Here is a 24,717-nt window from a genome sequence, read left to right as displayed (position 1 = left end):
ACTAATCTCAAGTTTTACTATATAAAACTACATCTTGCTCATATATAAAGAATGTTATTAAATAAATAATGAAAAAACATACCTAAAACATTAGAATACATCAAAACTTCCCCAAGATGACTTCACAAATGCACAAAGATTCTTCTATCTCATAAATGGCTTCATCTGAATCCTATAATACTGACATATAGGACAATGAAATGTCTCAGATTCTCAATAATACAGAATGGATGAGTTAGAAAGGCTTAAATATCAAGATGAATTCTTTCAGTGAGTCTTAATAAGTTTTTAACACTATCTTGAAGACAGATTTTTGAAATTATGCCAAAAACATTCATAGGTCTATCAAAATATGCTCAACTCCAAACACCTCCAAATAGTCCCCCAAATACCTCTTGTACACCTCCGCAGTCCTCTCATACTCTTTCTGTCTCCGCCTATAGTAGCTCCAGCCCCAAAAGAGCTGGTTCCCAGGTCAGTTAACCATAATCGCATAGTGAGTAGGAATTCTCATTCTCCCCTCTCAGGCTTTTCTCCTCCTAACGAACCCCAATCATAAGGATATGAGACAGTAACATAAAGGCTGGCTTTGGGGGACACACACACACATGCACACACACACACACACACACACACACAGATTAAAGTTTGGGGAAAAAATTCCTCTAAGAGGGAAAACTTTAGGGTAAGCTGTAATATACGGCAATTTCTCTTTCATTCAAAACTTCATTATAGGACTCATCAAACTTTGGTGGCCTTTTATTTATTTTTAACATTTATTCATTTTTGAGAGATAGAGAACATGAGTGGGGAGGTGCAGAGAGAAACACACAGAGAATCCGAAGCAGGCTCTAGGCTCTGAGCTGTCAACAGAGCCCGACGTGGGTCTTGAACTCATGGACCACAACATCATGACCTGAACTGAAGTTGGACGTTTAACCAACTGAGTCACCAAGGCACCTCTAACATTAAAAAAAATATATATATCTTAGATGATATGCAATATCCAGGTTTTTAGCTTTCTGCAAGTATCATTGTTGATGTCATGACGTCCTCCAACTCACTCTACCTTTAATAGGTAGAAAGAGAATGCAAAGACAAGCAGAGTAGTGAAAGTCCAGGAAAGTTCAAGGTTTTGAAGAAATGCCTCTGCTTCACGCACTGATAGTATCAAACATCAAGATAAAATGGTGAAAACTTTATGCGCTTTTGCCCAGACCAGCAAGATGAGGAAGCTAGTTTATGCTGTGTGGGAGCTGACAGGGATTATTTTTAACTCTTAAACCTACTTGATAATAACAAATTGGGCAACGAGGCATATGTTTGAGTAGGGAAATAATAAAATATTAAGGCTTTATAACTTTTCTCACTTGGAAATATAAGGAAAGGGAAGTTAAAGATACGCTGTAATTTTCCCTGTGGAGCCTGGGTACGACGGCTAAGCCACAGAATTTAAGAGTGAAACAATGAGGCATCCGAGGAACTGCTGTAAAAACAACAGCTCTGTGACAGCAGAGCTATAGCCTCATTTCTTTACAGAAGCACCCAGCTCAGAGTATATGGGCTGTTCAATCATTAGAACATACGACTTTGCAATCCTAGTACAATTTAAAATTTGCAAAGAAGTTGCCAGAATCACTGTTAGACAATGTGAGTCGTTTCCACATGGTCATTAGTAAAATGGACAAATGTCACTTAAGCCAACTGACTCTCTCTTATTAATATATGTAGGTAGGTGGCTGACTATCATAAATGCAGCCACATATATACAACGATAACTTAGAGTAGGCCTTTGTCATTCAAGGATTTAAATTTAGGTTTTGACCTTTTAAGAATCTCAGAGTCCAGTACAAGTAGGGCTTCATTTGATGAGGCACATATTTGAATAGCATGCTCTATGAAACGATGCGGGGGGAGGGGCGTCACTCGGAGACTGAATGCAAATTCCCAACCTACGAACTCAATGTTGCTTTGCTGTCTTCTGTTAGTTGACATAGGTAATATAACTCTTGTTAAGGTCTACACTTTTCAGTTACATTTTATAGCACTTTCTGAAAGAAATTATATGGCATAGCGGTATTCTCAAACTTGAATATTCTCAAAGTTTTGGTAGTATACTCAGAATGTCAAGGGTTTTCTGAACAGGTAATTTCACTGGGCTAAATTTTAGGCTGTGGGAATAGAGCTGGGGTAGATACTGTTAGATTTACTCCTAGTTGAGGCAGTACCTGGGATTGGATTTTAAGAGTATGGGAAATGTTATCAAGTGGAAGCAGGTTTTAAACAAATAAGAGAAACTCTATACAAAGTGACTGATCAAGCTTTTTCTAGAGACCATCTTGCAAATGACATTCAATGATACTTTGAGAGTGAAGAATAAGTCCTTGCAGACATCTACGGTATGCCTTTGCCAACTGCTCCCTTCTTGTTTCCAAAGAATCGACAGAGGATACTACTATCCAACACACTGAGTTTTATAAGTAGAATGATCTAAAATAACACGACAGTTTTCCTACAATGCCTAAAGTCTCCTGAATGAAAGAAAAGGAAGTGATTAAATTGTTGCTCGCCTTCTGCATTCCTTCCTTGTATGTAATATTTGTCTGAACATGCTCCTTTGGTGGGGTGTTCCAAAGTCCAACATCTTTACTTTTCGTACTGCAGTACCTTCCATACATTTTTTATAAGTATGTATCAGCATCTTGGTCTGTTGAATTTTCTGTTCTCTGACCTGCCAACATACCGAAATAATAATACCCCAAGGCTGTTCCACATTTCTCATCAGCTCTATCCTCATCCTTTTCCATTCCTGTTAGGCTTCATACAGGGAAGAAAAAAGAAAAGCAGGCTCTTTGGCACCACTAGATAGGGGCTTGCACAGGAAACCTCTGACTTCATCTTTCCCTACCATCTCCTATCTTTCTCTTTAAGGTCTCTTCCCTCTTCAAGGGATCTGACCTCCATTTTGCTGTCATTATCTGCTCATGATAAAACATAATTCCAACTCATACATTCTCTTATTTATATATTTTATTCCTTTTTCTTCTTCCCTGATTTCAATTTTTATCCATTTAACTTAGGAGAACAAATGATCTTTTTTTTCTTCCTATTGTGGAATACAGGTTAAAGGGGAAGGTACCATTTGTATTCCTAGAACTTTACCATTGTGATCTGCAACAACTCAGTTAACTTTCTAAATGTGAATTCTCTGTTGCCATTTGCTACTAAAACTGCCAGATACTGTATTTTCATTTGTTTTTAGTACTAAATCTTCCTGTTCAGGATGGTGCTTTGCTCATAAATCAGCACCAATGATCTAGTCTATTTCACTGATATCTGTTAAAGAGTAAAGTTATAGGATATTTGTAACTGTGCATATGTTGTATGCGCATGCGCATGCACACACACACATATATATAGTCTATGGGTTGAGAATGATCCATTCTAATTATTTCCATTTATATCTCACTGATCTGTTATGTATTGGTTAAGTCATGGGTTATCTCCTAATCCACTAGCTTTCTACAAAATCTCTCATGCTATTTCCTTCTAAACTAAAAGCCCTCTATTACTACTACTTCCGATTATGCCCTGAATCAAACTGCTGTTTTCTACAACCGTTGACAGTGGGAAATACTTAAATGTGCTATGTTATATACACACGTAAGCCTTATAACTTCAAGCAGCTAACTCTCCCACCACGGTAAGCCAGCATCAACTTAATAGATACTTTAAAGGATTAAAGTTATAAAATTCAAGTACATTAATTTTCAGCTAAAAAGATTCTTTTTTTTTTTCTAATTAACTTGTACTAGTGAAAATCATTTAACTGTTTTATTACATTAACAAAAAGCTTAAGAAAAAGTATAGTGGTGCCTGACTGGTTCTGTCAGTGGAGCATATGACTCTTGATCTCAGGGTCATGAGGTTAACCCCTACCTTGGGTGTAAAGATTACTTAAACATATATGTATCAAAGTAAAAAAAAGCTTAAGAACAAATATAAATTCCATTTCTAATAGTGGGTTTTAACAGTTTTCAACTTTTTCATTTACATTCTTTTCTCTTTCATTTACATTTCTTTTCTCTTTAATTCTGTCCAATGCACTGATGTCAATGGTTTGTTCTTGTCGATTTTGTGTATTTGGAATTAACTTCTTATAAAGTATGGAAATGGAGATCAAAAATGTCATTAGAATACCTCATTTATCATCAGAGAAAGAACTATCTCATATAAAGACCTTTTTCAAAACACTGGACATTCAAGTGCCAAACCTTTAAAAATTTCTCACACAAATTTATACAAAACTGACCCCCAAATGTATCTCTGACTTCTTAACAGAGGACAAGAAACAGTTCGAGGGTTTTTTGTTTTTGCTTTTGGATAGCAGGGTGTCACTTCTGAACATCACTTCTGAATTTTGAACACATACATGATTCTTCTGCAGGAAGTCTGTTAGCAATCTTAAGTACTTAACAATTACTATAGCAAATGAAGAAAAAGTTGAAGTGAAAGTCTGCGGGTTTGTCTCTTCAATGGGACAAAGTACTTGTCCTTAGTGCTGGGAATTCCCAACGGTTATTTTGGTGCTATCAAGTCTTTCGTTTTGTTTAATCACCACTCAATTTATAGGTGTGAGGAGAGTTGTACTTTGAATTAATATGCTATTCTTTCATGGAGATGTTCAAGAAAAGAGTAAACATACAAATATTTCTAATCAGTATAGGCATCACCTTTACCAAATAACTTTCATATAGACATTTTCAAAATTTTTGCCTATGATAACAGACTAAAAACTTTATCTTCAAAAACACAAAGCATGCTATATTTGACAAATAACTTCAATTCAAAAATTATGATTTTGCAGTATACTTTTTATATTCTTTTTTAAATGTTTTATTTATTTTTGAGAGAGAAAGAGAGAGAGACAGAGAGTAAGTGAGGGAGGGGCAGAGAGAGAGGGAGACAAAGAATCCAAAGCAGGCTCCAGGTTCTGAGCTGTCAGCAGAGAGCCCGAGGTGGGGTTCGAACTCACAGACCACAAGATCATGACTGAAGTCAGAGGCTTGGCCGACTGAGCCACCCAGGTGCCCCTTATATTCCTTATGCATACAAGAAAAATTACTTTTATAACACACCATTTCTTTACTATTTCTCTCATATTAATTAAAAAAAATACTTATCAAGTACTTCCTCTGTGTAAAATATTGTTTAGGTGCTAAAAAGGACACAATGAGTGGAAAATAGTTCCTGACATAAAGAAATCAAATTCTAATAGCAGAAAGAAGGCAAGACTTCAAACACCTATAGTATAGGACAAACTAGAAACAGTACTATAAAAGTGGGACAAAGGGTCCACATATAGTTAAGTGGAATTAGCAAATACTTCATGAAAGAGGTAGCATTAGAAATGCTGTTGGAAGAGTTCCAGGAGTTTTACAATTATAAGTGAAGCCAAGGTAGAAAGTAAAAGATCCAGGACACAATAAATATTCCACTTTGAATGATCATATTGAGTAATGGTCAGAAATGTATCTGGAAAGAGGCTGAGATAATTCCTTTTTGCTAGCCTGTGAAATTTTTACTTTAGATAAGCAAGAGACCTCGAAGTTTTTCAACAGGGAAATATGATTTGACTGTATTCTAGAAAGAATAATCTAGTACTGGAATGTATGATGAACTGAAGTAAGGAGAAACTAGTGGCAGAGGCTAATGAGAAAGCAATTATAATCATCAAAGTTTGAATTTTGATAATAGGAATAGGAACAGAAAGGTTAAGAACATTTTAAATTTCAAATGCTAGATGAGTTTAAGGTAAGAATTTTTAATATCTACACATTCAGAAAATATTTATGAAATCTTATTCTGGCAATCAAGAGCTCACAACTGGAGGTCAAAAGAAGGAACAAACACAGTAAAACGCAAAATATGATGAAGCCATGAAGAAAGGTGAAAGCTAAGGCAATTCAGGGGAGCAATACTGGGTTTGGAGTGAAAAAGAAAAGTCTGCGCTTGGTCATGAATCACACTGGGTTCATGCACCAAGTCAGATTTCTACAAGTGGAGTTTGGGATAAGGTCTATTAAGAAAAAGCATTCAGGAAAAGCATAAATAATAATCATATTATTAGGTAATAATAACAGCTAATATTTTTTGAGTGCTTACTATATGCCAAGTGCTTTTCTAAGTACTTTATGTATGCTATCTCATTTAACCCTCATAAAAATCTACGGGGTATATACCATTACGGACCTCATTTTACAAATGAGGAAAATGTCTACAAATTGTGCCTTGTCATGCATGAGGTGCCGACAGAGAGGTTTCCCAAAGCACTGCACTCACCACAGATGCAACCATAACACTAACTTTCACAATCAAGTCCCATAGAATCCTCCTGTTTCACCAAAATAACTATTACCTTCAAGTGTAGGTTTCCACAAAACTACAAACATATGAAAAATATTGCCAAGATAATTAGAATTTACCATAGATACCTATGCAGAGAAAAATAAGCCTGCAGGAGGCTCACTACTATCTAGTTCACATGCTAGCTTAGGCTTGTATTGATTTATTGGCATGGCTGCATGATCAATGTTGTTAGTCTGAGATGGAAGTCAGCCAGGAAATCAAATAAAAAAGGAAAAATGTATTCCAGTAGTAGCAGAGACAGTGTTTAAAGTAACAAAATACACTACAAAACAAGCAACCTGGCTCTGGGTGTTTGCTATAATTTAAAGGCATTAATTTATTACATAAATGTGATCATTTTATTTTGAAGACACGTATGTTAATTTTTACAACTACACCAATCAGATAAATCCTCCTCCAAACTCTGTTTATTTAATCAAGTAGTCAGCATTAAAGTGGCTCAGTTGTTTAAGTGTCAGACTCTTGATTTCAGCTCAGGTCATGGTTCATGGGATTGAGCCTTACATCAGGCTCTGTGCTCTTCTTTCTCTCCCTCTCTCTCTGTCCCTCCCCTGCTTGTGCTCTCTTGCTCAAAAATGAACTTAAAAAAATATATTAAAAAAATACCAAGAACCTTAGCACTTACTAAACATCTGCTGAACTGGCAAATTTAGAAAACACCAACTCTTTGACAGCGTTCTTCACTATAGAGTAGCTGTTCTCAAATTTTAATTTAAAAAGGCAGATTTATAAGCCAAGCACTAGAATCTGAATTGTGGACAAGTATTTCTTCCTGTGGGGTGCCTGGGTGGCTCAGTCAGTTGAACATCCAACTTCAGCTCAGGTAATGATCTCACAGTTCAGTTCAAGCTCTGTGTGGCTTTGTGCAGAAAGCATGGAGTGTGCCTCAGATTCTCTCTCCCTCTCTCTCTGTCCCTCCCCCTGCTCATACTCTCTCCCTCACTCAAGAAAATAAACGTTAAAAAAAATTATAAGTATCTCTTCCCACAAATGATTTTCATACAAAAAGAAAGAATATGTCCATTTCTTCATATACACACATAAACTATATGAATATATGATTCTGAAGATGCTTAGAAAGGATAAGTCACTATGCTTCCACATAACCTGCCAGTATAGCATAAAATACTCAAGGAGAGATGGCACACTAACTTATCTTATAATCATTTAAATGTATTTTCTCCCCAAAAAGTGATTAACAAGTCAAAATAAAAACTCAATTTAAATATATTTAAACCCCTACTGAAGTTCTGTACCAAATATACACTACCAGCTTATTCTTCTAAAATATAAGAGATTAAATTAATATTCATTCCTTGAAATAATAAAGATTAATAAACTTAAACTAAAATAGCCTAAAATACTGTTTTTAAAAATCTAATTTGCTTTTCAAATTCCACTAGTCAACTAAATAATATTTAAGCACTACTTTTTTAAGAAAAAGATATTTACCCTGAAATATGAATTAAACTTTATTATATTAAATCAGTGAAATTCAAAATCTATTTATTAGCGGCAGCTAAACATCTGTGTGGGAAGCTGTCCTCTTCACCAAACACACAATGAGTAAAGAAAAGCCTCAAGCAGGAATGCAGGAATACGCAGACAGATCATTCTAGTTAACCCATGTAAGCAGTGGGCTGGCCAATATGTTAGCCAGTCAACCTCTTCTGGAAGACTGGACTAGACTCTAGATAATCTCTAAATCCTTTCTAGATTTAACTTTCAAAAAAAGTCAGGCAACAACATTTAACATTTACAGTAACATTAACATTAAAACATGTAAGTCATAGGACGTGTGTTTTCATCACAGTTCACCTCATATCATTTTTATGACTTACAAGCAACAAATCAGATCAATGTGATTCATTACCGTTATAGATTTTTTAAATTAACATCCAAATAAGGAAACCAATTTGTAAGCAATTATAAATATATATATGGTTATGTTTTCACTTCGTAAGCATTAAAATGTACTGAAAGCTGCCCATGCCACAATTTAAAAACTTCACTCTGTATTTTTAATACAATTCTTTGTGGTGTCATACGAGAGAGAGAGTGATTAAAACCTCGGATTGTGCAGTTGACTATTAAAGTTCTCCTTTATAGTTTTCAGTCAAAAGGACATATGAACCCATATGCTTAACTCAGAAAACAGTTTGAACCAAAGAATAAAGAACATAAAAGGGAAGGGCTGAAAGAGAAAATAAAGTGCCAAAATGAATAAATCTATGTTTAGGTTGGGACTTTACATCTGTATGAAATAATGATGCTTAGAAACATAATATTATATACAAGGACCTTAGAGATGATCTAATCCTATCATATTACTTCAAAGAGAAGGAAGCAGGTTGTTCAGAATCAAGATGGTAGACTAAGTTATATTTTTGCTTCCCATCCACCCTGAGATACAAGTGAAATAGAAAGCACAGAATTGTGAAAAGAAATAAATATTTAACAGTGGAGAGATGAAAATGCTTAGGAGAATTCATAAAGGGGTAAGACACTGCCCATTATATGCTAACAGGAACTACAGCAGAGCTGAGAGCCAGCCACGTACCAGAGGTTCAGAGATGGCAGGTATGAGAGAGGATAGAAATAAGAAGTGGGACAGAAAAACAGAGAAGGTAATTGGAGATTTCTCACACAAATGTGCCAATGATCCCTTATCTACAGAGTGTGGTCAATTTTCATAATGAAAGAACATTTAGGGGGCAGCTGAGGCTTCTGGGGTAGGTGGAAAGAGAGGGAGATAAAAACTCTGCTCATTCTGGCTTAGAGTGGTGATAACAGAAAGAAAGTTACAGAAGGCTACATAATTTATGAAGTTCAGTGCAAAAGGTAAATGTGGAACCCTTAGTCCAAAAATGGTTAAGAACTGCAAGAAATCAATAGCTGAGCCCAAATCACATGCAGGGGTCTTCTAAACTTGAGCTCTATGCAACTTCACACGTCACACATCCATGCAGTTGGCCCTAAAGAGAATAGGCCACAATCTTATGGTTATCTCCACACCTGACACTCTAAGGTGAAGAATCATAGGCAACCTCCCCCAATTTTAAAAAGTTTTTACTTATTTATATTGAGAGAGAGAGAGAGAGAGAGAGAGAGAGAGAATCCCAAGCAGGCTCCCCAATGTCGGCCTGGAGCCCAATGCAGGGCTTGAATCCATGAACCGTGAGATCTGAGCCAAAATCAAGAGTCAGATGCTTAACTCAGACAGCCACCCAGGTGCCCCAAAACGACCTCCAATTTAAGAAAAAAAAATCCCAATTTCTACTCAGGTGAAAAGTGTACCAAAAAATAGGTAAACTTACACAGTAGCAAAGTAAACACATATTAGCTCTCCAGGCCTTCTTTATTAAAAGAGAATGAACAAAATGAAGAAACAAAACAAAACAAAAAGACATATTCAAGGGTAACTAGATAATTTAAGAAACTGAAAATACTTATTAAAAAACCCTTATAATACTCAGGAAGAGTTGAAAGATAGTATATCCATTTTTTTAAAGAATAATACTCTATGATAGAGGAACATTAAAACGAGAAGTGGCTCATTAGAAATTAAAAATTAATAAAATATTCTACAGATGGGCTGAAGAATAGAATTGGGAAAATCTCCCAAAACATAGAACAAAAAGATAAAGAGACAGGAAATGAAGGAGAGGATAAAACACATAAAGAACCAATCTGGGAATTCAAACATCTAACTAAATGAGTTGAGCAGAGGACAGGAAATGGGAGAAATAAAATTATATAAAAAATAATAGATTCGAATTTTCCTGCACTGAGGACACAAAAGTTTTCAAAGGAGTCTCTGAGTAAAGAGATAAGTGACTGAAATAAAAACTCACTTTTCTACACATTTCCAGAATATTTCTGAATATTAAGTATTAAAAAACAGATGCTAAGGGGCACCTGAGTGGCTCAGTCAGTTAAGCAACCGACTTTGGCTCAGGTCATGATCTCACGGTCTGTGCTGACAGCTCAGAGTCTGGAGCCTGCTTCAGGTTCTGTGTTTCCCTTTCTCTCTGTCCCTCCCCCACTCATGCTCTGTTTCTCTGTCTCAATAATAAATAAAAACATTAAAAAAATTTAAATACCAGATGCTAAAACTTGAATGCCAAAAGACAATGGAGAAACACAATGAAAATTATCAGGAAAAAAGCTATTCAACTTAGAATCAGATAACTAAACTATCAATCAAACTGAAGGACAGAAGATATTTTGTGATATGCAAGGGCTTGAATATGAAGAAGTTACTGAGACAGCTTAGCAAAACCAACCAGTGAAGCAATAAAAACATGTGGAATCCATGAAAAACATGTGGAAACCAGGAAAATGTCAGGTTAACAGCTACACAGCAATTCTACCAATTCCAGAGAGTAACTGGTGCAAATAAGAAAAGGCCTCTGGAAGCACCTGGGTGGCTCAATAGGTTGAGCATCCAACTCTTGATTTCGGCTCAGGTCATGATGTCCCAGTTCATGGGTTTGAGCCCTGCATCAGCATGGACCTTCACTGGGATTATCTCTCCCTCCCTCTCTGTCTCTCTCTCTTTCTCTCTCTCTCTCTCCCTCCCTCCCTTGTTCTGACTCTCTTCAAATAAATAAATAAACTTAAAAAAAAAAAAGATGACAAAGGCCTCTGTAGTTGTCAGAAGATAGACGAAGAATTAATAAAGCTGAAGGGTGGGGGCTCATACTTTTATCTTACATAGAATTCGTTGGGAGCCATTTCTGAACTCACTAAGTTGAGAATACTCCTTGTGAGGTTAAGGCAGGTTTTGCATGGCCTCCCGCCATCAGATGGTGACCAATGTCTACCCCCCACTCAACTATTTTTTGAGCATTGACCCCTCAAGGCATCTTGCTGATTGGTATTGGGAGTGACTTGTCCCCTTATTCTAAAACATGCTGATTGCACCTTGTGAAGGAACTTATAAGAATTTCTTCTTTTGTGATTATAGGAGCAAATATTGCATTTCCTGAGGAACCTGTTTTACCTCCCCTCAAGAAAACAGGCTATTGACCCCCTGTTCACAAAGAACTAACTTTTGCCTTTGCTATGCTAAAAACATTGTCTTGTATTTGAATGCTGAAAATACCTTCCTTCCCCATGTGATAAACATCTAAATCACCCAAATCAATCACTACTGATAAAGATTATGCATGAGTCTTCTATCAATCTATGTTCTGGGAAATTTTTACATACCAAAGAAATTTGTCATCAGAAATCATTGTCTAAGGCAAATGCCACTTCTGTGCTGGGCCCCATATATATATGTATTTTTTTTTTTTTACCATAAATAAAGCTGACTCTCAGTCAGTGCAGAGATGCCTGCCTGGTGATCAGAAAGAAACTCGCGGCTCTCTCATCCCTCCGCCTTACGCCGACACCATCCATTCTTCAAGGAGCCCTGGACCTGCTGGAGCTGGACTCTGACAAGAATTAAAATACTGACTAAAGTAGAAGAAACAAGAAAATAGTATAAGGATCTTATATAAAGAAACAATAAACAGAAGAAATTTTAAAAATGTAACAATCAATGGGAGAAATGGGGGAAAGGAGATGTTGTTATGCACACACATCTATCTTTCATAGTAGGGACTCACTAAATAGTCTCTATCTTTTATTAAGATAATCACCAGAGGGGCACCTGGGTGGCTCAGTTGGTTAAGTAGCCAACCTCGGCTCAGGTCATGATCTCATGGTCCATGGGTTCAAGCCCCACATTGGCTCTGTGCTGACAGTGCATAGCCTGGAGCCTGCTTCGGATTCTGTGTCTCCCTCTCTCTCTGCCCCTCTCCTGCTCACACTCTGTCTCTCTCTCAAAAATAAATAAATGTTACAAAAAAATTTTTAAATAACCTCCAGAAGAAAACCTCCACCCCAAATTCCTCTGGACTGTTTGACTTATTTCTAGGCACATGTATTAACTGGAATAAAACTAAACTAAAACAAAATAACCTTTATTTTAGGCTCTATGAAATAAAAAAGACATTAGCAAATTAATCCAGAGATTGAATGATGTGTCTATTTTCACAGTCTCGGTTATTGGAAGAATCAGACCCAGACTCTGAATCTCAAAATTTTTAATATAGTCCTGCATCATTAGAAAAAAAATTTTAAGAAGAAAATTATTTTTTTACGTAAGCTCTACACCCAATGTGGGACTTGAACTCATGACACCACAATCAGGAGTTGCATGCTCTACACACTGACCAACCAGATTCAAGGAGATGTGACTTTTTGTTTTTAAGTTTATTTATTTTTGAAGGGGGGGAGGGGCAGAGAGAGCAGGAGACACAGATTCCGAAGCAGGCTCCAAGGCCTAAGCAGGGCTCAAACTCAAAAACTGTGAGATCATGAACTGAGCCAAGGTGGAATGCATAACCAACTGAATCATCCAGGTGCCCTGAGAATGACTTTTTAAAATATTCATTTATTTATTTTGAGGGAGAGAGAGAGAAGAGAAAAAGCACAAGCAGGGAGGTGCCAAGAGACAGGGAAAGAGAAAGGGAGGGAGAGAGGGAAAGAGAAAGGGAGGGAGAGAGGGAGAGAGAATCCCAAGCAGGCTCTGTGCTGTCAACAGAGATCCTGATGCAAAGCTCCATTCCATGAACTGTGAGATCATGACCTGAGCTGAAATCAAAAGTCAGACACTTAACCAACTTAGCCACCCAAGTGCCCTGATTTTTAAAGTTAGATACTATCCATTTCTGACCAAATCAGAATCATTTATTATTATATATTTGTTTTTCACATAAGGAAACCATAATATGTTTCAAAATTATATATGAAAATAAAATATGCAAATTAAAAAGTTAGTGGTACCAGATACATTTAATGGGGAAGGAGACTATGGCCTTACACATAAAGAATTTACAAAGGATATTAAATTAGTCTGTCAATAAAACACTTATGGCCTAGGGCTGAAAGCAAACAATTAAGTGAAGGGAAAAACTTTTCAAAGTAAACAATTAAAAAGAAAAACACTTTAAAAGGAAACTAGATGGGAGAAGTAGACCTAGAATTTAAAGATAAAATAACATTTCCCTGTCTTGAAAGTAGTTCCTACTATAATATTTTTAATTTTATTTTTGAAAATATATACTCTGATTTATTTCTTGAGTTAAAAGTAAAGCATTTTTCTTTGGCAACATGATTTTATTTTATTTATTCTTTTAAAAATTTATTTATTTATCTTTTACACTTTATTTGTTTTTGAGAGACAGAGAGCATGAATAGGGAAGGAACAGAGAGAGAAAGAGACACAGAACCCGAAGCAGGCTCCAGGCTCTGAACTAGTGGTCAGCAGACAGCCTGATGCGGGGCTTGAACCCACAAACCGGGAGATCATGACCTGAGCTGAAGTCAGACGTTCAACTGACTGAGCCACCCAGGTGCCCCGGCAACGTGATTTAAAAATCTATACCATATTTAATGCTATGCTAGTAAATGTTTAACAACAATTCTCTGGGAAAAAAGCCTTCATTCATAAGATTTGCTGATTACCACAGTATAACTACTCCTACCTATGGCTACCAATGTGATTGTGAGGTCACTGAACGTACAGTTGGGGAGAAATGTGCAAATAGGCTCTCATAATATGTATTGCCCACCACTATTTAAAGCCATTTTCTCTCCATAGAAAGGCATTTCTAATCTTAGAGTAAAAGATATAGGGAAAATGATTCTATTAATAGATATTCTTTTTATAAACAGCTTTTTAGGCCTCTTCTGTAATAAAGATAAACTCATTATTCCTAACAATCATATCTATTTTTTTTATTATTCATCACGAGACCTCTATTAATGCAGAAAACCAAAAGTTAAGTATATTTGAAAGCAAAGAAACAATATCTTTCATGGAAGAAAAATTGGTATTTACAATTCAAACAGAAACAAGATCAGTTTATTTAAGAACTCTATAGAGTAGTAGCAAATAAAAGCACAGAAAAATACATTGTGGCTAAAGATAAAATAGAGTTCTGAAAAAAGAAGAAATCTGAGCAAACTCATCATTCATGATCTTCCATTTACTTCTACTGTAAAAGATAACCATTTGTTTGTATAAAATTTGAGTAGATTGGGTCCCCTTTGCAAATACACATATGAAGAAATTAAAGAGTCATTATAACTTATACATATCCTTTAGTCATTGGAAATCCATAAGATCTCTTGATTGAAACAAATACATTACTATTAGCATTTATGATAAAGGAAATGTTCCTTGTTCTTTCTAGAAGCAGACCAGTGCTGGGTTTTTGGCAGTACACTCGGTAAAATGTTAGTGAATTCCATTTGGCAGTCTTCATGAAGAGTAACTAGGTATGTTCAAGTTGTTAACAACCTTTTCTATTTACATATGCGTAAGTGGTGAATGAATGTTTAAAAACTTCTTAAACGTCCTTTGGTTTTAAGGTTTCTAGCTAATATAAAATCTTATTTTAAAAAAACAAAACTTACTTATAAATCAGACTTAGTTTAAACTAAGTCTCATAACTGCATAGAAGAAATAACTTGTATAATACATGCCAAGATGGTAAGTGGTTATCCTTTGACAGATAACAGGTAATTTTTATTTCTTCTATACTTATATTCTATTGTCAGGAAAAAATATTAGAAATAAGAAGGGTTATTTACATATCTGAAACACTAAAATATTAATATTATTTTAGGAATTAAATTTTAGATTCCAAGAATATTAATCTAGGGATGAAGGAATATTTTCTTCACAGAGTAATAAGACTTCACTAACATCTGTTAGTCATTATAAGTAGTGCACTCAACTTATTTATTTACATCAAGACACTTTATAGTGTTATCTTTCACAGTCAAATTTTTTAATGGCTATATAAAGCAAAAGTACAAAACTCAGAGCTAAATAATATCAAGCTAAAAATATAGGCATAGATACAACACACAAAAACTAAAGCACATTAAAAGGAAACTAATACTACAAAGGGCCTTAGAACAGTAGTAGAGGAGGAAAAGAAAAGACAAAACTAACATTTATTAATAGTACTTTACGCCAAGCACCCTGCTGGACAACTTTTTTTACATACTATTTTAATTCATCCAATGATAGTCCTATGGGAAAATGGACTATACTTGTTTTGAGGAGGTAAAAGGCTCAGAGGTTAAGGAACTTGCCAGAATTCCGGAGCTAGTAAATTATAAATCTAAGGTTCAAGCAGAAGTCATTCTAACTCTAGAGCCCATCCTATGCTCTCCTTACTTCAGCAACCTGGACCCCAAGAATAACAAAAGATAAATCGGTTTTGGCTTTAATTGAGTCATAAAAAGGCAATTTCCCTTGAGGCAGGTAATATATTTAACAGGGCATCTTAACATTGTGGGTAATGGGGTAATACTAGTCATTATCGCAAATAGTCCCTATTTAGCTTGCTATCAATTTCTGTGTTGTCAGCAGGGAGCTGATGAATAAGTATTTTCATATGGAAGCATATTAAATTACTTTACTTTTCCATCTCCTGCATAGACCTGTACTGGCTGGAACAGTGCAAGTGAAGAGACACAGGTAAGGGAAGCAATGTATAAGAGAACTCACTCACCCAACCCAAGAAATAAGAAGTACCCATGGTGAATATTATTGCTGGTTTTCTGAATCCTACAGCTTTCTATTGCCACCACAATGTAGTTAAAAAGTGAAAATAATAAAAAGTTCTTTCCCTGGGCTCCAACAAAACCATTAATATCCATTAATTTCTGTTGTTCTCATATATTGTGAGCAGACAACAAAATTCTACTGGTTGGAGTATAACTTTTTTGGAATCACTGGAACCTTTACCAGGAATGTGGTCAGCAACTGGACATCATGATTACCTTTTATAACAATGGCAGGGACTGACAAAAGGTAAATATGCAATGAAGCTAAAAGTGGAGCTTTTAAACTCAGTACTCTGTCTTAGGTACTTTTTAGGGTTGTGTAGTTAAAGAGTCAGCTTTATCCCACAGAATCTACTTTTGTGTCTAATTATTTGCAGTAATTGCCAATACTTGCACCATCCAAAAGAGTGGTCCTTGGTCTCACAGCTCCCGTTGACTCTAACTCACAGTGTTGGCCCTGAACAATGTTAAAGGTAGGACAGTTAGGGCACATGGCTACTACTTAACCTTCCATGTCTGTAAGTGGGATAGCTACTTCTGCGAAAGCTGACTGATTAGGGTCTAAATGTGATAAATAACCTTCTGAAGCTTCTTTGAGAATTGAAGGAGTCCAGAGCTGCCCTCTCTCTCTACTTGGGTCCAAGGGTAATCTGAAACTAAATCATTTTCAGCTTAAGACATTCAAACAAAAATGGTAGCCTATAGAACTATGTTGCTTAGAAATAATACATTTAATAATACTGTCTCTGTTTTTTGCTTAAAAGAAAACAAGACAGTCTAATATTTTATACAATTTCAGTATTTCAGAGAATATACTAAGCCATAATAAAATTATCAACTCTAGCTAAAACTTACTATAGTGAATAATTTAAGATTTTTGCTTTGGAATTATTTTTCTAGCTTATTCCTTGAATAAGAATATACTGTTGTTATGTCCATTTTCTCTTTTCTTAGCTGTGAAATATAATTTTCTATTTATCTGACCATGCCCTATACTTATAATTGTATTTGTTGGTCTGCATTGTACAAAAGTTTATTTCCTTTATAGGAAAGCTTATGTTAAATGACATAAAAATCCAAAATGGCATACAAAGAATCACCTATAACTATACAGAATATCATAATAGATTACAAGTGATCTAGTCAGTCCAAGAATCTGTCCCTCAGTGTTACTACAGTATGAGAAAGCAGGATTTCCCTCCAGATGTTAGCCTCCTGAAGTGAGGTATTTGCCCCAACCATTTCTAACATATAACCTCTCTAAATCTTACCAATTTATGCACCAAATTCCTGCCCCCACATTGTGCCAAGCTGTGAAACATAATGCAACATAAAAATATGATGTGTATGTATCTGCGTACATGAGTGTGCACACAGATATGTTTCCTCTTGTACACTGCTTTTGATTAGAAGCATGGAGATGGATACTGGCAATGTGAATTCAAATTAATTCAACAATTATTTAAAATATACTGCATGAGGAACACTTTCTTAGAAATTAGATGAAACAAGAATTAAACATATATACAGATTCCCTTTTTTAACACAAGGAGAGTAGTTAGGAATATAATATAATCCCTGAGTAAGCTTCTAAAAGTTCTTTGGCACAGACCCACTATTAAAATCTCTTTAGGAATTTCTTTTATTATTTTTTTTTTTTAGCAACACCTGACTTCAACTATTCTAAATGGCCCTTTGGAGCAACTCACGATGGAGAGAGTCAAAAAGTTAGGAGAGTAACTTTTTTTTTCCATTTTAAATAGGAGAGATGGATGGAAGCTTTCAGGGAGGCTTGAGAGTAAACACTTGTGTTCAGCTACATCTTCTTTCTTTTCTCTCTCTCTCTCTCTTTCTTTCTTCCTTATTATTTCAAAAGCCAGGTGGTTTTTTTTCTCTTGTGTTCAGCTACATTTTATTGTGAAATAAAAGGTCAACAAAATTTTTTCTATTTTATTTGCACAAAAACTACTCCACTCATGTTTTAATTGTTCTATTATTTCTGAACACACCTAATGAAAAGCACGTTCATCCCAAGATAACCTCCTGGTCTTTGCATTCCTCATCTGAAGAATCCAAAGCTTCAGCCTATTCAAACCCAAACATCCCTACTATATATATATATAAAATATTTTATCAATAGATTGTTCAAAATGTAGATTCACTATTACTGTACATCAAGATAGAACAATATTCCAGCTTTACTTTTTGCCTCCGGCCTAAAAATACCCAATAATTTCTTGTCCTTTCTAACTGGAAAAGTTATTGATTATACTGACTTTAAGGAGAAGGACCTTGATTAAGAGTTTATTTCAATTTAAGTCTATACCAAATTTCAGGGTTTTGTTTGGTTTTGGTAGAAAAGAGTTGTAGTTATTTTGGCTAAAAGTAAAATAAGTTAAAACTTCAAACAATTGGCTAAGTTAGAATTCTTCACAAATAGATCTGTAATAATGGAAAGAAAATATTCAAGCCATGAAGCTGGTTTGAGCAAGTAAACTTCAAATTAAGGTTAAATTCTAAATATATTTTAGTAAGCAAAGTTATAATACGTTTTTTTGGAATTTTTCATACTTACAGGTAAATGAGTAAACACTTGAAAGATGCTTCTTAAAAAATTAATAAGATCCATTAAATAACCACTAGCTCTTCCATCTGGCTCAGACATTGTCCAGTCATAATCGGCAAGCTGAACAAATTCATCAATTTTTTGATTAAGTTTGGTATATATTTCTCCTTCTGCTGCATGTCGGGCATCCTGATAAGGGACAAAATAATAAAAAAATAAGAAACAGTTATAGAAGCAGATAATTTTAAAACCTTTCTTGCACGCCCAAGTGGCTCAGTTGGTTAAGCATCCAACCTTGGCTCAGGTCATGATCTCATGGTTTGTGAGTTTGAGCCCCATATCAGGCTCTGCACTGACAATGCTGAGCCTGCTTGCAATTTTCTCTTACTCCCTCTCTCTCTCTCTGCTTCTCCCCCATTCTCTCTCTCTTAAAATAAATAAGTTTTAAAAAGCTTTCTTAAAATTCTAAAATTTATTTTATATTTTTCCTTGATCTAAAACTGTTGGTTTTTATTGGCTATCAGTAGTCTATTTGACTGACATCACTCCCCTCCAACCTCTTTTATAGGGTAGGATAATTTATGAGTTATTAAATCTGAACTGTTCTTACAGCTTTAAGAAAACTCACAGGAGAGACAGAAGGGAAAAAAAGAAGTTGTCAAGAACACAGAAGACACCCCTGTCCACTGACTGAGAACAATAAAGTTGGATGGTCACAGAAGAAATGGAATAGTTTCTGGTGTTTTAAGTTGAAGAAGGAAAAAAAAGAAAAAGAGATAGCTGCTTCTCAGAGGAGGAGAAAAGAAAGGAAGGGAGTGATGCAAAAAACACCAGAGTAAAGATCTCCAAACAGTCTCTCCTCCAACAAGAAACTACAACAAGAAACGAAAAAACTAGCAAACAACAAGAAAACTAGCAAAAATAGTCAAAATCAACTTATCCAGAACTCTGGAAATGAATTTAAACCTTGCAGCAATCCAAGCAATGTTAATGCAAGAGAAACAGCTGTATCTTGGTACGAAAAGGAGCTTTGCAGGGTTTTAATGTGCCCTTATTTCCATTCTTCTTCCCCTGCTCTAGGTCCACAGTATCCTTGAAAGTCAACATCCTACAACTATGGTAAAAACCAGTAGCCGGATAGCCATCAAAGGGAGCAGAATGGGCTTGGAGCTCCTTCAAAACCACATTCCTGGAGAATTATCATTATTTCAACTATCTGATGATTTCCTGGAAGACCCCACTTGCAGGGATGTCTTTTTTTGATTTAAATTGAGGCTTGTCTAGTGCATAAAGCCTTTCCCCTACGACATTTGTTGAAAATAATTAAAGGTAATTGTTTAATATGGCTTATGCCTGAGGGAGTGGATAACAGGGCACACAATCAGCTAACTTTAGCTCAAAAGGAAAACCTGGCACCTGGGTGGCTCAGTTGGTTGAGCATCTGGCTTGGCTCAGGCTGTGATCTCACAGTTCGTTAGTTCAAGCCCCACGTCAGGCTCTGTGCTGACAGACAGCTCAGAGCCTGGAGCCTGCTTCCGGTTCTGTGTCTCCTTCGCTCTCGCCCCTCCCCCTCTCATGCTCTGTCTCTCTCTATATCATAAATAAATAAAACATCTTAAAAAATTAAAATCACCATCCTGCTAATAATGAATAATGGAAAAATGGCCCATAAAGAATATGGACCATGGGCTTGAGAAAATTAAAAGGAGTTTAATTTTTACTACTTCACTTTTTTACATTTTGAACAAATTACTTTTGCAAATCCTATTTTTCATCTATAAAAAGAGAATCATCATCACAACCTTAGAGTGCTGTTTTGAGGAAACTTCTATAATTAATGTAATGTACCTACCATAACTTGGTACCTAATAGGTGCTCAAAAACATGTTTGTTTCCCTACTTCACTAGTGTTGGGCACCTAGTAATACTCAAGATATGTTTATTGAGGAAATTGCTTAGAAACTATTAGCAAATTGGAACCCCAAGCCATCCAAATTGCCCAAATTAGCTTAACTTCTTATGGTTACCTGCATGTAAGGGAGAAAAAACACTGGGTCTTAAACATTCAGAGAATGATTTTTTTAGAACATTCAATGGTAGAGAAATGGAAAAGGGGGTCATATGTAATATGCATTAGCCATGGCAGTGATATATATCTCTTTAACCTAACAGCATTAGGAGCAGATATCCAAGATGGCAAATGCCTAGAGCCCATAGAGCTATGCCACAACATATTTTTATTGATATCATTTAAATGCCAATTTCTCAAACCAATATAAATGTTTATTTAACTCTTTGCATTTTGCCCCAGTGTTCAAAATCAGCCCTCTCTATTTCCTGTCTCACTACCTTTACTGAATCTAAGCAGATGAATATAGATCGTTATAGAGAAGCTAGACTGCTACTTCAGACGGCATCCACATAAGGAAAGCCTGAAATTCGGAACGGTATTAATTATCCCATAATACTCAGCCCACTTCCTTTATATCCTAAAGCAAAGACATTTTGGAGTCTAATTGCTCCTAATCTTTACTATACCTATCTGCATTCAAAATGCTCTACATGATTTTTCAAATATAAATTTTTAAATATAATTTATTGTCAAATTGGTTTCCATACAACACTTGTGCTCATCCCCACAAGTGCCCTCCTCCATGCCCATCACCTACTTTCCCCACTCCCCCACCTCCCATCAGCCCTCAGTTTGTTCTCAGTATCTCTATGATTTTTCTTGCTCTTCTGGTATGCCTCCAACACAGGCAGGAAGGGAAAGGGCTGCCTGACGAAACTTTAAAAGCCAACCATCAAGAGACGTCTCTCCTCTAAACTCACAGAGCTAAAGTACCTGGTGAAATTTTATACATTTTATAATAGCTATTCTTTTAAAATTCTAATTTCAACCCACCTTTTTTATTATTTAAAATTCTTTTAAAGTTTATTTATTTGAGAGAGAGAGCGAGAGAGAGAAAGGGAGAGGGAGGGACTAGAGGGACAGAGAGAGAGGGAGAGAAAGAGAAACAGAATCCCAAGGTGGCTCTGCACCGTCAGCACAGAGCATAATGTGGGGGGCGGGGGGTTGAACTCACAAACTGCAAGATCATGACCTGAGTCAAAATCAAGAGTAGGATTTAAAATCAATAATGTACTAGGGCCTCTGGGTGGCTCAGTCAGTGAAGCATCCTACTTAGGCTCAGGTCATGATCTCACAACTTGTTGAGTTCAAGCCCAACATCTGTTCAGCAGAGAGCCTGGAGCCTGCTTCAGATTCTGTCTCCCTCTTTCTCTGCCCCTCCCCTTCTTATGCTGTCTTTCTCAAAAACAGATAAATATTTTAAAAATTTATATTTAAAATCAATGATATACTGGAGGGCCTGAGTTGGTTAAGCATCAGACTCTTGATTTCGGCTCAGGTCATGATCTCACAGTTTATGAGTTTGAGCTCCACGTGGGACTCTGTTCTGTGTAGAGCCTGCTTGGGATTCTCTCTCTCTCCCTCTCTTTCTGGTGCTCCCCTGCTTGTACCCTCTCTCTCTCAAAATAAATAAATATAAAACCTTTTTTAATTAAAAAAATCAATGACATACTTTTTAAAAGTTTATTTATTGAATACTTATTTATTTAAGTAATCTCTACACCCAGTGTGGGACTCAAATGCATGACCCCAAGATCAAGAGTTGCATGTTCTTCCAACGAAGCCAGTCATGTGCCCCAATGATATACTTCTTAATTACCCTTTTTACTACACAGAATTTTATTAAAAGAGTATTATTTCATATTTTCCTGGGTTTTTTAAAGCAATTTGGGACAATTAAAACATTAACCAAAAGTTGAGATGGAGAGAACAACCAAAGATCTAGAAATTTTGAAGTCATGAGGGAAAACGCTGTATTTATGTGAAGAAAGAAAAATTATACAAATGAAACCATTCACATTATAGTGAAATTAATTTATTACAATTATATGCTTTCTGAATAAAGTGATTCAAGCCCACTAATTTTCTGAAAAGGAACTAGGAAAAATAAATGAGCCACAAATGTACTTAATACTTTTTGTTATTATCTAGAGTTCTAATTACAGCTGATCTGTAAAACCACATGGGTTTAGGGGCGCCTGGGTGGCTCAGTCGGTTAAGCCTCCGACTTCAGCTCAGGTCAGATCTCACGTTCGTGGGTTTGAGCCCCGCGTCAGGCTCTGTGCTGATAGCTAGCTCAGAGCCTGGAGCCTGTTTCCGGTTCTGTGTCTCCTTCTCTCTCTGCCCCTCCCCCTCTCATGCTTTGTCTCTCTCTGTATCAAAAATAAATAAAACATTAAAAAATATTTTAAAAAAACCACATGGGTTTAAGCTGCATGGGTCCTTACATATGAATTTTTTTCAATAAATACTCATTAGTACCAGAAATGTATTTTCTCCTTATGATTTTTTTCAACTTTTTCTCTTCTCTAGCTTACTTTATTGTAAGACTATAGTATGTGATACATATACAAAATATGTGTTGCCTGTTATCATAAAGGCTTTCTGTCAACAGTAGGCTGTTAGTAAAGTTTGGGAAAAGTCAAAAGTTACATTTATTTTTGGAATCTCAGACTGGAGTGCCTCAGTCAGTAGACTATGCAAATCTTGATCTTGGGGTCATGAGTTCAAGCCCCTTGTTGGATGTAGAGCTTACTTAAATAAAGAAATTATACACGGATTTTTACCTGTGGGGTGGGAGAGAAGGTCCAGCGTCCCTAACCCCCACATTGTTGAAGGGTCAAATGTAATCTATTTTTCTGAGATGACACCAAGAGCAGGTTCTACTTTTCTCATAAACTATTTGAGTCAAGATAACTTTTCTCAACATAATAAATGTAATTTGGAGCAGGGGTATTTATATTTTTAAAAGATTATTAGTACTTTCCACAGTGTATAATCCAAAGATATCTAAGGCAGTAGGTGGTTGTACTTGTATGAAAGAAAAGTTTCAGACAGTAGTCCTAGGCAAAAACAGGTTTTAAATTTAACACTTGAAAGAGCCTTGCTAAGGGCTAAGGATTCTGCTTGTTTTACAATCCAGGCAAATATAACCATTAGAAAACACATGAACCGTGTGAATTAACTCACTACATTTTATTTTCAAAGAACCAAGAGCAAGCAAAGAAACTGAAATTTTCACTGTATCTCTTCCTGTACTTATACACAAGAATACATTAAATTATTTGATATTTCTAAAAATGATTTCTAATTTTAATTTAGAGACTATTAAGAAAATTAGTTTGGACCTCCTACTTAAGTTCTCCTATTGCTGAAACCAAAATACTCCCAATCCTTAAGACCCCACCAGAAAGCAAGGAACAACTAACTCCTAAATTAAATTTTTTAAGATTTAGCTTAGGGGCACCTTGGTGGTTCAGTCAATTGAACATCGGAGACTGTTTGGGATTCTCCCTCTTAGTCTCTCTCTCTCTCTCAAAAATAAGTAAACTTTAAAAAAAAGACTTAGGGGCCCCTGGGTGGCTCAGTCAGTTAAGCATCCAATTCTTAATGTTTTCAGCTCACTTCATGATCTTACTGTTGGGGAGTTCAAGCCCCATGTGGGGCTCTGCACTGATAGCGTAGGGTCTGCTTGGATTCTCTCTCCCTTGCTCTCTGTCCCTCCCCTGTGTGCATGCACACTCTCTCTCTGTCAAAAATAAATAAACATTAACAAAAAGATTTAGCTTATAAACAAAGCCATTCTTCTGCTCATTAAAGAAACAGTGCCCCATGTACCCCAATGTTCATAGCAGCACTTTCAACACTAGCCAAATCATGGAAAGAGCCTAAATGTCCATCAACTGATGAATGGACCAAGAAGATGTGGTTTATATACACAATGGAATACTGCATGGCAATAAGAAGGAATGAAATCTGGACATTTGTAGCAACGCGGATGGAACTCGAGGGTATTATGCTAAGTGAAATAAGTCAGGCGGAGAAAGACAGATACCATGTGTTTTCACTCACATGTGGAATAGGAGAAACTTAACACAGGATAGGGGTGGGGAAGGGGAAAAATAGTTAAGGAGAGGGAGGGAGGCAAACCATAATAGACTCTTAAAAACTGAGA

The 24,717-nt window shown here is 36.0% G+C and overlaps 1 protein-coding gene across 2 annotated transcripts in view; it reads right to left on the bottom strand.

Moving 5' to 3' along the window:
* Window positions 1-24,717, bottom strand: part of EXOC6 (exocyst complex component 6) — a 187,961-nt gene that overhangs the window by 59,215 nt on the left and 104,029 nt on the right. For both annotated transcript variants that reach the window (XM_029932241.1, XM_029932240.1), the window contains one exon: window positions 18,641-18,820. In XM_029932241.1, the coding sequence (XP_029788101.1) occupies window positions 18,641-18,820 (180 nt within the window). The remainder of the gene's footprint in view (window positions 1-18,640; window positions 18,821-24,717) is intronic.

The sequence above is a fragment of the Suricata suricatta genome, chromosome 2 (assembly GCF_006229205.1).
Source record: "Suricata suricatta isolate VVHF042 chromosome 2, meerkat_22Aug2017_6uvM2_HiC, whole genome shotgun sequence".
Taxonomy (NCBI): domain Eukaryota; kingdom Metazoa; phylum Chordata; class Mammalia; order Carnivora; family Herpestidae; genus Suricata; species Suricata suricatta.
This window is presented reverse-complemented; position numbering and strand designations above follow the sequence as displayed.